Here is a 13,606-nt window from a genome sequence, read left to right on the forward strand (position 1 = left end):
GTCGCTTTATATAGTTACTAGCTGAGAGACCCGGCGTTGCCCGGGATGTAATGTTTCCGCTCCTCTCTCTCTCTCCTCTCTCTGTTTGTCCCCCATTCACATCAATCCAGTTCCCCCCCCTCCCTCCTTTACAGCTCTGTTTGTCCCCCTTTACAGCTTCATGCAGTGTGTGCGTCAGTCATTGTGTGTGCGTCAGTCAGTCACTGTGTGTGTGTGTGCGCGCGTCAGTGAGTGTGACGCAGAAACACAAACACACACACACACACAGACTGACGCACACACACACAGTCAGTGTGTGCGTGGCTCATTGTGCAGACACATTTTTTGCTTTTGATTTATTTTTCAGCATTATTGATTTTTGTAAATTTTAGTCAGTCACAGTCTTTTTGTATTTTTTGCTGCCCTTAGTGTGTATATGTTTTTAAATGTTAGTGTTCTTTTTGCTCGCTATTAAAATCTATTCATTTTCTATTCTGACTTTGGTTTCCTGGTCTTTTGGTATTATGTTATCAGTTATTTTGTGGTATATTTAGAGTGCTGCTTTCGGGGATTGTCTTAGTCTTTTGTGTGTTCAATACACACACGAACACGCACACACGCACACACACCACACATGCTGTGATGTCTCTTAGGCTGGGGCCATAGAGGGGGTAGCAGGTATGAGGCGCGCGGACACTGAGGCTCGCCTGCTGAAATCTGCGCGATTTCTTGCCCATGCAGGCGAGCCAGCGGGCGCAATCGGGAGGCGGGGGGAGACTGAGGGAGGCGGGGCAGTGACGTCGCTGGGCCAATCGCCCGTGACACACCGACGTCACGGCGCCGTGACGCTGCTCCGCGCTGATTGGATGTTTTCAGCCGACAGCACTCTGAAAAACAGTTTGGCTGTCGGCTGAAAAATCCAGCGCCTCAGCACGCCTGCGGGCGCTCGTGTGAGCCCCCTCTAAAGACATCCTCATGGAGGATGCAGGGGCTCAGCGCGGAGCGTCCGCACGGCTCAGTGCCTTCTATGGACTCAGCCTTAGCCTGGCTCATGCTGTACGTATGTCAGTGTCTGCTGCCCTCTGGTGGCTGTCCGTGATAATGGGAATGTTATTGGATTTCTATGTCCGATCATTAGTACTGCATGCTCAGGATCCTTCCATTTAGGGTTGCCAGACGGACGTCCTGTGTATACGGGATTGTTCCTTATTTCAATGAATCGTCCCAGAAAGGTCTCTCGGGACGCATAATGGTCCCATATTGCAGGTGACACAGGACAATTCAGGGACGAAAGTCCAGCGATAGGAAGGATGTCAGCGGTGCGTGGCAGATGGTGGCAGCGGTGCGTGGCAGATGGTGGCAGCGGTGCGGTGGCAGATGGTTGCAGCGGTGCGGTGGCAGATGGTGGCAGCGGTGCGGTGGCAGATGGTGGCAGCGGTGCATTGGCAGATGGTGGCAGCGGTGCGGTGGCAGATGGTTGCAGCGGTGCGGTGGCAGATGGTGGCAGCGGTGCGGTGGCAGATGGTTGCAGCGGTGCGGTGGCAGATGGTGGCAGCGGTGCGGTGGCAGATGGTGGCAGCGGTGCATTGGCAGATGGTGGCAGTGGTGTAGTGGCAGATGGTGGCAGCGGTGCATTGGCAGATGGTGGCAGCGGTGCGGTGGCAGATGGTACACAGCGGTGCAGTGGCAGATGGTGGCAGCGGTGCGGTGGCACAGTGGTGGAAGCGGTACGCTGCCAGCGGTGCGGTGGCAAATGGTGGCAGCGGTGCGGTGGCAGATGGTGGCAGCGGTGCGGTGGCAGATGGTAGCTGCGGAGGAGGACCATGGTGGTGGCGGTAGCACAGGGCAGTGGTGCAGTCCGCCTTAGCGGTATGACCAAGAAGCTGTAATTGACTTCTGGGTCATACCGCTGGGGCGGGCTCCCCCACTGCCCTCTTCCGCCACCGCCCTCCTCCGCAGTCGTCCTCTGCCGCTGCCACCCTTCTCCTGTCACTGAACCTCAGTCCCTGAATTGTCTGCAGCCAGAACGGGTTCCACTCTACAGCTAAGTGCTGCGCAGCGCACATTTCAGTGAGGGGGATGATAGATGGAGGAGGTGGGGGATGATGGATGGAGGAGGTGGGGAAGATGGATGGAGGAGGGGGGAGATGGATGGAGGAGGGGGGAGATGGATGGAGATGGGGGGGAGATGGATGGAGATGGGGGGGAGATGGATGGAGATGGGGGGGAGATAGATGGAGATGGGGGGGAGATGGATGGAGATGAGGGGGAGATGGATGGAGATGGGGGGGATATGGATGGAGATGGGGGGGATATGGATGGAGATGAGGGGGGAGATGGATGGAGATGGGGGGGAGATGGATGGAGATGGGGGGAGATGAATGGAGATGGGAGGGAGATGGATAGAGGAGGGGGCAGATGGATAGAGGAGGGGGGAGATGGATGGAGATGGGGGGGAGATGGATGGAGATGAGGGGGGAGATGGATGGAGATGGGGGAGATGGATGGAGATGGGAGGGAGATGGATAGAGGGGGGAGATGGATAGAGGAGGGGGGAGATGGATGGAGATGGGGGGGAGATGGATGGAGATGGGGGGGGTGGAGGAGGGGGAGTTGAGCACATTCTTTATGAGTGCACTGTCATTAAACAGCTGACCGTAGGGAGCAGGGAGAAGCTCTAACCCACGGCAGCAACATTCCTGCACACTCTGCACCGGGAGAGTGGGCTGCCGGGGCCCACTAGGGACTTCTTTGGGTCCCCCACTGAGTCAGCCCGACCCTGAACACGTCCGCAGGGCCCGGGGAGGAAGGGCAGTTATTGGGGGCCGCAGGTGAATCCCCCCGCGAGTCGTCCGCTGCCCTCGTACCGGACACTTTTTTTCATTGAACTTTTGAACAGTTTATAGGGAACATGTTGAAATTTGTCCGTTTTGGTCCAGATTTATTTGCCAAATTTTCAGATCAAATGGATACAAATTCATAGTCATTTTGTGATCACCGGCAATGAGAACTGTCTGCATAAGGGTGATTGTGATGCATAATAAACAATGGAAATGTTCTGCCCCAAGCTCACTGTGGCAAGTGAGTAGAGGCAGGCAGTTTAACTCAATCCCACGTACCAAGCAAGAGAATCTTCTTACTCAAGTGTTTATTTGGGGCAACAACATACAAATAAAAAGGGGAAAAGGTACTGCGGGAAAACACCGGAGCATGGGAGCAATGGAGGGGAAAGGGAGCTAGGAAGGCAGTGGGATAATGCCAGGGACATAGGGTGGCTTAGTAACAGGGATAGGCAAATTACAATAGCTTTACCAGAGGAGTAGGAGAGGTGACTGCTCCAAGATGGCGGTTGGCTCTAAAAGAAAGCATGCTAGCCTGGGAAAGCAGGAAATAAGGCTAGGACTATACCAACTAGCAAGGGGGGAGGAAGGGCAGTCCATCTTAGGCCGCGCTTATAGTGCCGGCGACAGTGACGTGACTTCGCGTCAAAACAAATGTATTGCCGCCGTCGCGTGCGCTTATAGTAGAAGTGACACAATGGCGCGACGGCTTGGTCGCGATCGCTGGAAGCCAAGTCAATTTGATTTTTTTCCAGCGACCGCAGCGTGACGTCACCGTTGCTTCGCCGGCACTGGCGACGGCGCAACCACAATCCTTGTAGTCACTAGAATTTGACTTTGCACAGACGGTCTCCCCATATGACTGCCTATAAGCCAATCACATAGCCCCTCTGCCTTCCCCTCGCTGACGTCACTACCCTTGCAGCCAGCGACGTCTCCAAACCTGATTACATCTTACGCAAAGGCGACGGGTGACGTCATCGGTTGCGTCGCCGTCACTATAAGGGCGGCCTTACTGGGAAAAAAGGGGCGTTGCCAACGCAACTGGCTGAGAAGCCAACAAGAAAGTTACATTTGTAACAACATAACAGTGAGGAGTGAGGACTGCCTCAGAACTGGGGAAATATACAGAGAGGTTCCAGGACAGTATATATACCAAAATAACAGCGTCATTCCAGGTCTCCCATCAAATGTGACCAGGGGCCTTATTCCATACGGTTCTGTAATGGCGACCCGGTGCGACCACATGGGAAGATCCATTGAGGTCAATTTGTGCTGTCGCACTTTGTACGTAAGGGCCGAACTCGCCTTAATCCTGCACCCGGCGGGGGGGGGGGGGGGAGGGGGGGTTGCGTCCTTATTTAAAAACAAATCCCAGGGCAAAATGGATATAATCTAGAATATTAGCTCTAATTCATGTTCTAGATTCGTAGATTACCACGTTTAATTCTGATTCCAGAAAAAATAAGGGTTGTGACATTTATTTTAAATGCATCAAATATTTTTGGCCAGGAAAAAAATAATAATTACATTGCGAGTTATCTCTCGGGTTTAAGGGTACAAAGTAATAACATTAGAAGTTACTGTTACAAACATGTTTAATGATCATCATTATTAATGATCATTAGTAATCCAACAGGCCTCTGCATTCCCAAAACATCTGACATAGTGAATACAGTTATGGGGCTCAAGTCGGTAGTACAAAGAGTGGGCCAAATTCAGTCCGCAAGGGCCACCGACAGGTCAGGTTTTCAGGATATCCCTGCTTCAGCACAGATGGTGCAGTCGAAGACTGAGCCACCTGTGCTGAAGCAGGGATATCCTTAAAACCTGGCCTGTTAGTGGCCCTGGAGGACTGGAGTTGCCCCCCCCCCCTGCAGTAGTACATCAGTATCTACATAGGGAAAGGGATTTAACCCCTGCAGTGCCAGAGGGGCAAAGAAGTTGCAGCGTTCAGAAAACGAAATTGAAGTGTCAGCACTTACGTTTTTCCCGGAGACGATTTCAGCCAAAACAGGTCATCGCTTGTAATGCCGTTCTCCACCGCTCCAGGAATCTGCCAATACAAGGTGTGAGCGCTGCCTTTAATCATCACTTATCAAAGCTCTAGCCCCTAAAATCCTTTTTAGTAGCCCCAAATAGGGTATATGATGCCTGCACATACAGGGGTTACCATTTTTTCCCCTCCCTCCAGCCTGAAAACCGAAATACACAGCAAGCGCCAGGATTCCTAATAGTGAAGATGCATAGTCAGTCGTCTTCAAAGCTTCCAGACATTCTGTGTGCTGGTGTGCATGCCACGTCCCAGAATCCCTTGCTGCAGGGGGAGCACTGTATGCTGGGAGATAATGGGGAAAGGGCCAGGTCTGCAGACCTGTCCGAGACGTGTGAATGCGCTCACCAGGGGGATTTTTCTTTGCAGAGACATTCTAAAAACCTTTTTACTGCCCGGCATTGTGTGAACGACTCTCTGGCAGGGAAAGAGTTAACTGCACACTTGCTTGAACGTATGAGGTCAATATGAACGTATGAAACGTCGGCAAGGTACTGACACCCCAATACTGCTGTAAATGTACAAACTGTACAAACTGTGTCATTGGCCAGAAACATGACAAAACAACAAGATGCGGATTTAAAATACACTGAAGGGGCACTGCTGTTTTTGGACCTGTCCATCAAAGATGTTAATACACTGACATTTTGACACTAAAAGTCGCCATTTGTTTCCCCCTTTTTTTTGAGAAAAAAAAAACAACATTTTTTTTTTTAGAGAATTTTCACCATTAATCCTCTTATTCCACGTAAACTCACGAGGGCCACCAATAATCACACAGGGATTCCTGAAAACAGCTCAAATAATAATAATAATAATAATAATAATTTTATTTCATGTGGCGCTTTTCTTCCAATAGGTCTCCAAGCGCGCCACAATGACAGTGTACTGTGCGGTACATAGGATCAGTGCACGCACAGTCCCTGTGCTGCAGAGCTTACAATCTATGATATTGGTGCCCGAGGCACAGGGAGACAAAGTGCCTTACCCAAGGTCACAAGGAGCTGACGCAGGAATTGAACCAGGTTCCCCTGCGTCATACTCAGTGTCTATGTTTGCAGAGTCAGTGTCTTTGCGCACACAGGTAGTCCTCGTTATCCAACGTTTCACTTTACAACGATCGGCATATCCAACGCAACTCTAAGGGCCGTTATCCGACGCCGGAACGCGTTATCCGACGCCGGAATGCGTTATCCGACGCCGGAACGCATTATCCGACGCTCACCGCCACTGATTAACATGGTACTCACTTTACAGCGGTGTCACTATCCAACGCTACTTCCAGACCGGATTCTGTTGGATAACCGAGGACTGTCTGTGTATTTGTTTTATTCAACGTATATATTATTTTTGAAGTGGGCGGTTGGTGCTCTCTTTAAGCCGATACGAGGCTGCTTATTCTCTCTCTGCATCCTTTGTGAGGCTGGCCAAGGCTGTAAGAATATACTTTATACACAGCCCTGAGAACGTGACACTGTATTACAGTGTGCACCAGGTGCTTTATTTGACTAATAATTAAATACACTCGGGAAGATGTTATTCGGGAGGTGTTCCTTCTGCACCAAGACATCTTCGTGGCAGAAAGAGGGCGAGAGCACAGCATGGGAGGGGGGGGGGGTCACTTACGTGTGTGGGGTACTTCGGTCTTCCTCCCGTGGCGATCACTATGTTTCGTGCCGTCACTACTGCCTGTTGGGATGAAAGCAAAAAATGCAGCGACAATGAAAACCGTGCGCGGTTCTGAGCTTCTGAAAATGTCAGCAGTGCATCCCCAGGCAAACTGCAAGAGGCTAACCCAGGGGTGGGCAACTCCAGTCTTCAAGGGCCACACACAGGTGTTCAGGATATCCTTGCTTCAGCACAGGTGGCTCAGTCAAAGACTGCATCACCTGTGCTGAAACAGGGACATCCTGAAAACCTGACGTGTTGGCGGCCCTTGAGGACTGGCGTTGGCCGCCCCTGGGCTAAGATCATGCTGAATATACAGCAACCTCTTCTCTGATTAAACAATGGTTAGTACAAAGACACAGGTGGAGGGCAGATCAGGATGCTTCCCCCTACCTAATCTGCCCGTTTACTGCAAAACTTCAGACCTCATTTGACCCATCCTCAACTCATTGCGATATCCCCACTGCCCTCAAGCTCACTGCAATATCCCCCCTCCACTCACTACGATATCCCCCCTCCCCTCAGCTCACTGTGATATCCCCCCGCCCCTCAGCTCACTGCGATATCCCCCCTCCCCTCAGCTCACTGTGATATCCCCCCTCCCCTCACTGCGGTATCCCCCCTCCCTTCAGCTCACTGCAATTTCCCCCCTCAGCCACTGCGATATCCCCCCTCAGCTCAGCTCACTGCAATATCCCCCCTCCTCCCAGCTCACTGCAATATCCCCTCCCCTCAGCTCACAGCAATATCCCCCCTCCCTTCAGCTCACTGCAATATCCCACTCCCCTCACTGCGGGATCCCCCCCTCCCCTCAGCTCACTGCGGTATCCCCCCATCCCCAGCTCACTGCGGTATCCCCCCCCCCCTCAGCTCACTGCGGGATCCCCCCCTCCCCTCGGCTCACTGCGATATCCCCCCTCCCCTCAACTCACTTCGGTATCCCCCCTCAGCTCACTGCGGTATCCCCCCTCCACTCAGCACACTGCGGTATCCCCCCTCCACTCAGCTCACTGCGGTATCCCCCCTCCCTTCAGCTCACTGCAATTTCCCCCCTCAGGCACTGCGATATCCCCTCAGCTCAGCTCACTGCAATATCCCCCCTCCTCCCAGCTCACTGCAATATCCCCTCAGCTCACAGCAATATCCCCCCTCCCTGCAGCTCACTGCAGTATCCCACTCCCCTCACTGCGATATCCCTTTCCCCTCAGCTCACTGCAGTATCCCCCCCTACCCTCAGCTCACTGCGATATCCCCCCTCCCCTCAGCTCACTGCGGTATCCCCCCTCCACTCAGCTCACTGCGGTATCCCCCCTCCCCTCAGCTCACTGCGGGATCCCCCCCTCCCCGCGATATACCCCCTCCCCTCACTGCGATATCCCCCCTCCCCGCATAACCACTACGCTCATGTTCCATTCTCTCTAAAAAACATGTAGTGAGTACATTTCAGGTATAAAGACTCCTTAACCTGCCGGGATCTCACCTCTTTTCCTGCCTTTGTTAGTCCCCGTACAGTGTTTTCATCCAGAAAACTGGCCTTCATGTTGAAATACGTCACTTTTCTGTTGAAACAGCAGGCGCATTACAAAGAGTAACAGTATCTTTTTTTTTTTTTTTTAAAGGGACCAATTGCCCTCCCACCGCGCAAGAATTCACGTGTATAATCCGTACTGGTGCTCTGACCCAGGGGTGCGCCACATTCTCTAAGGGGTGGGCGCCGATTTTAAAACAAGATATTATAATACCTTCCTAGCGGGCACTACTGTGATTCTTTGCCAACATACATTGATAGGTAGGCACATTTTAACTGATTTAACAAGTTACTTATTTTCGTTTAGCGGGCACTAATTTTTTTTCCCTTTCGTGTCAACATAACCGAAATTTCTGCCGGATTTGGATTACATCAGGCGCAACAAGGGGGAGGGGGGAGTGGCAGCGCACGGCTGAGCCACTGAATGAGCCACCTGTGCTGAAGCTGGGGTGTCCTTAAAACCTGACCTGTTGGGGGGGGTTTCTTGAGGACTGGAGTACCCCTGGTATACTGCATACTTAAATTGTCAAACTTGCTTATGTGATTATATACAATAAAATTGTTATGTTTGTGCAGAATTCAGCAGATTTCGCCAGATTTACTTGTCCTTTAGCTGTACTCTGTGCCCCCAATTCAAGGATTTGACATAATTTTGGACCGCTTGTGCCATGGTTGACCTGGAAAGAGACGAGAGCGCATTTAGGAATGACATTCTTTGTGAAAGCCCCTTTAATAATCAATATTTCCTTTTACAATATTGCATAGGCGGAAAACACCACTGCTTTCAAATGGAACGTACATTTTTGGGGGTGGGTTTGTTTGTCCTAGTTTTACAGCCAGTGGAAAGTAATAAAATGACCCCTCCATAGAGATGCAAAGGTAAAATGATACATGCATTATCATCCGCATTCCACAGAGGGGCAGTGTAACACGAGCATAGCATATTAATAAAGAATATATAGTCAATAGAAATACTACTTGTGATGCATTGGTCTGAAAGCCTATTGTGACCGCAGCCATCTCAGGGGTACCCAAGGGGCAGACGGGTTCGGCGAGTATCAAGGAATCTTTATTGCGAGTGCACAAGGAGATGACACATTAGCACGCAGCTTCAGCGTGATCTGGGGTGGGGTAATACCAACCCCAGTATTTATAGCCTGTGGTTACAGAAGATAAGGCGGCACTGCCCTATTACAATCTAAAAACTCTACATATGCTTTATTTGAGCTTGGTTAGCATAAAATACCTCCCTCCCATATATTGGTTGTTTCCAAAGTTAAGTTTTAATCTGTCTAGGAAGCACATGATATTCTGAAATAGTCTCAGAGCAAACCTTGCCCACTCATACATTCTTTCATACAGAAATGGTACAGTAACAAAGTGCGTCAGGGTACTGATAAATTGTATCGCTATAATTCTGAGCGTAAAGCCACAGGCACAGCCTTGGAACTTCTATTGTCAGCGAAACTCATCCTTACCCACAAACACTTATCACACGTCCACATAAATCAGAAGAGACAAAATAGATGACCAGTAACCCCAGACCCTCTTTCTTCTGTATAGCCCCCCTGTCCATAATTCTTTCACACTATCCATCCCCATTATGTCCTAGCAGACAATGCTTCCACTGCAGCCAGGGATTCTGGGTAGTGACATGCAAATGAGCACAGTGCATCACATTTTAATATGGAATCCTATAAGCTTATGCCTGCCACATTAGGCTACGATTATACCAGATGCCGCTAAGCGGCAGCACGACCTGGTGACGTCATCCTCACACAGCCGCCGAGCGGCATCCTGAACAGGCAGAGGAGGCAGGAGAGGAGAGAAGCAGAGGAGACAGAGAGGCGTGGCCGTCAGCGGTTCACCCTCATTGGCTAAAGCGCTCACATGACGCGGCCGTCGCCTGCCAAGAACAAATTCCTCTGTCTCCTCTCCAGTCTGCCGCCCTGCAGCTCCAGGCGGTGCGCACGGCGCTCTGGGGATGTTTACCTCAATTGGATTAATGTATTTTGTCTTTGTGCCGGCGTTTTTTTTAGTATAATCACGGCCTTACACGGCTTTTCAGCACAGCCTGGGTTTAAGAAGTGCAGAGCCAGTAACCCTACTCACAGATAGCTAATTTGACCTTTTGGGTATCATCAATGTGAGGTTTGGTTGCTGGCTATGTGATGTGACGCTGTTACGTGGGTATAACCAGACATTTAAAAAATTACGATGAAAGTGATTAAAGTGCGCAACTAAAATATCTCAATTTAACCACTATATATACCAAGTGATATAAAGTGATAAGTGATTATAACAATATTACGTGATCCTATAGGTAATTGGAAATTAGCGTCTGCAGCTGTGAACACAGGGGTGGCTCAAACGCCCCCTGCAGCTAGAGCAGAAAAACAAACACAAAAACACAACGCACAACGCTCATGGTGCATTAAAAATTATAATGTTCAATTGTGCAATACAGGTAAGTATTAAGCGTACATTAAGGATGATTTAAGACAGCATTTCAGGGATTGTTACAACTTGTTTTTTGTTTTTTTTGAGGGGGGTGGGAGGGGATCTTTACTTTTTTTTACATAACTTGAACCTGGGGGTCCCTTGGCCACTGTACCTGACCCCTCCCTGTGATTCCAGAAATATAACTTGGTTTCTCCACCTCCTGGTAAGAATACTTGCCCAGTGGACACAATATGGACGCTGGCGTCAGCCTAGTTCGAGTCCGGAAGGTGACTTCACGACTTGCTATGAGTGACACAGCGGCCCATATACTGTATAAAACCGCCACAAAATACTAAAAATATCTCTGCAAGGGGGGTGTTCTTGGAGGTCGGGGGACCACGGATTAGCTCCAGGAGCTGCCTCCCTCCCCCCCCCCAAAAATAGCAAAGTGGAAACTACTGCTTTAAAGTAGAGTACAGGCAATGATAGGGTGGTGGATTCATGGAACTGCCTTCCAACTGAGCTGGTAGGGGGCTTATACAGTCAGGGAATGCAAACATGCTTGGGGTAGAGATAAGGCAAAATACGAAATAAAGCCAAGGATGACAGAGGGTTTTACAACAGATAGGAGGATGAGCAGATTAGGTGGGTTCCAGTGGTTCTTATCCGCCATCACATTCGATGTTTCTATGAATAAGTGCGGTATGGTCTGCCATTTAAAGCTCCCAGCTGTCCGACCCCTTACACACCCATCCCATGCTCTGTTTCATTAGTTGTGGGGCTGTGTGATAGTGAGAAGTAGTGAGCACTGTGCAATATTACCAGTCGTGCTGTGCTGGGTGGGGTATATTCCAGCCGTAACGGGGGGCATCTTTCAGGGCCCCCCCTAAGAGTGCTGCCTGATGCATCAGCTTTTTGGGAATGCACCCGACATTCACGCACGTCCCCCCGATACCCCATTTGGTTCCTAGGGTGGGGGAAATGACACAATAACAGCAATCCGTAAGAAAAATGGATAAAAACACACAAACGCACCAGACATGATTAACCCCTTCCCTCACCCTGAATACAGACTTTATTATTTAATCATTTTCTGTTGAAACAATATCATCTCATTGTGAAATCCTCTCTTCAAAAGCTCCCCGTGGCAGGGATTTCCTTTGCTAGGCCCTGATACATAGAAAGGTGCGTACAATGCTGGCGCTATATAAATAAAAATATACATACAAGGGATTCTTAAAATGGCTGCCACTGATTTTTTTCCCCACAAGCTGCTTTAGAACGGAGCCCTGATAATTGCAACATTGTCACTGCGATATATGTACCCACTATAGATCTATTATCTCCATGTATGCGTTTGTATAAAGAAACACACACACATATATATATACAGTGTTCGACAAACCTATACATTTGCTCGCCCCGGGCGAGTGGATTTAACCCCCGGGCGAGTAAATATTGGCCCAAGCAGCACACGTTTGGTACTAGGTGGCGAGTAGATTTTTTTGTGTGGCGAGTAGATTTTTTGGTGATTTGTCAACCACTGTGTGTGTATATATATATATATATATATATATATATATATATATATATATATATATATATATATATATATATATAATTATACATACACTTAGGTTACATATACACATACTGTATATCAGTATATCAATATACACACGAAAAAAAATATCAATATACACATACTATATATACACATTTTGAAAAAGGTTCATACCTCTCGGGGAAGGATCTACATAATCGAAAACAGCAACAACTTTCCCGAGTTTGGCAGCTGGGAATAAAGAAATGTTACTTTATTGTAGAAGAAAGATATGAATCCCGCAGATTACTGTCCCGAACCCTAGGTTTTCCCAAAATTGGACCCACAAAAGTAGCCAGTGGCAATTTTCTTCTGTCCCTGCTGGATAAGGAACTAATCCTTGATGCTGTGGGACTAGGAGGATGCTTTGGGAAGGTCTGTGCCAGGAAATATACTGACCATCTTCTCCAATAAACTGAAGAACACATCATGAATGACTGAGATGTTTGGCCCAGGTTTCCTAAGCTATGCTATTCCATAAGATAACTTACAGTCGATTGAAGTGAATGGGCCAAAAGGTGTCTTCCGACGCAGGAATGGCACCGTTTATTAACATGGGCCTATATGTTGCTGTCAGTGCATCATACAGAGGTCATTCAGAAATACACGAGATTAGAGAAACACAGTTGTTTTATTTATTTATTCACAGGCTCCCAAACCTGTAACTAGCACACTGATCAGTACATACCTTCTTTGGCACATGCAAGACCACCAGAACCGCCACCGATCACCAGCAGATCATACTCGTCATGTGTTGCTGTCAATGAAAACATGCAGTATTTGTGTAGGGGAGATATATATATATATATACACACACATCATTTTGACTGCCCACTCACAGCCCTGCCCCTCATACCCCCCACCCCACTTACAGATTTGCCCCTCATGTCCCCCTCACTGACAGCTCTGCCCATCGTACACACCCCACTGACAGCTCTGCCCCTCATACCCCCCTACACTGATAGCTCTGCCCCTCATACCCCCCTACACTGATAGCTCTGCCCCTCATACCCCCACTGACAGCTCTGCCCCTCATACTGCCCCTCATACCCCCCCCCCCGACAGCTCTGCCCCTCATACCCCCCCCCCGACAGCTCTGACCCTCATACCCCCCCCCGACAGCTCTGCCCCTCATACCCCCCCGACAGCTCTGCCCCTCATACCCCCCAACAGCTCTGCCCCATAACCCCCCCTCCCACTGACAGCTCTGCCCCTCAACCCCCCCCCCACTGACAGCTCTGCCCCTCATACCCCCACTGACAGCTCTACCCCTCATTCTCCACGCACTGACAGCTCTGCCCCTCATACCCCCCCCACTGACATCTCTGCCCCTCATACCTCTCCAGCACTGACAAATCTGCCCCTCATACCTCCCCAGCACTGACAACTCTGCCCCTCATACCCCCACTGACAGCTCTGCCCCTCATACCTCCCCAGCACTGACAACTCTGCCCCTCATACCCCCACTGACAGCTCTGCCCCTCATTCTCCAC

At 49.7% G+C, this 13,606-nt stretch overlaps 1 protein-coding gene across 2 annotated transcripts in view; it reads right to left on the minus strand.

The window, feature by feature from the left end:
* Nucleotides 1–13,606, minus strand: part of TXNRD2 (thioredoxin reductase 2) — a 54,943-nt gene that overhangs the window by 40,278 nt on the left and 1,059 nt on the right. For both annotated transcript variants that reach the window (XM_075568564.1, XM_075568563.1), the window contains exons 2-8: nucleotides 12,802–12,870; nucleotides 12,249–12,305; nucleotides 11,333–11,477; nucleotides 8,671–8,745; nucleotides 8,021–8,099; nucleotides 6,499–6,561; nucleotides 4,805–4,875 (exon numbers count right to left, since the gene is read on the minus strand). In XM_075568564.1, the coding sequence (XP_075424679.1) occupies nucleotides 4,805–4,875; nucleotides 6,499–6,561; nucleotides 8,021–8,099; nucleotides 8,671–8,745; nucleotides 11,333–11,418 (374 nt within the window). In that variant the 5' untranslated portion in view covers nucleotides 11,419–11,477; nucleotides 12,249–12,305; nucleotides 12,802–12,870. The remainder of the gene's footprint in view (nucleotides 1–4,804; nucleotides 4,876–6,498; nucleotides 6,562–8,020; nucleotides 8,100–8,670; nucleotides 8,746–11,332; nucleotides 11,478–12,248; nucleotides 12,306–12,801; nucleotides 12,871–13,606) is intronic.

Source organism: Ascaphus truei, chromosome 13, assembly GCF_040206685.1.
Source record: "Ascaphus truei isolate aAscTru1 chromosome 13, aAscTru1.hap1, whole genome shotgun sequence".
NCBI classification, from domain to species: domain Eukaryota; kingdom Metazoa; phylum Chordata; class Amphibia; order Anura; family Ascaphidae; genus Ascaphus; species Ascaphus truei.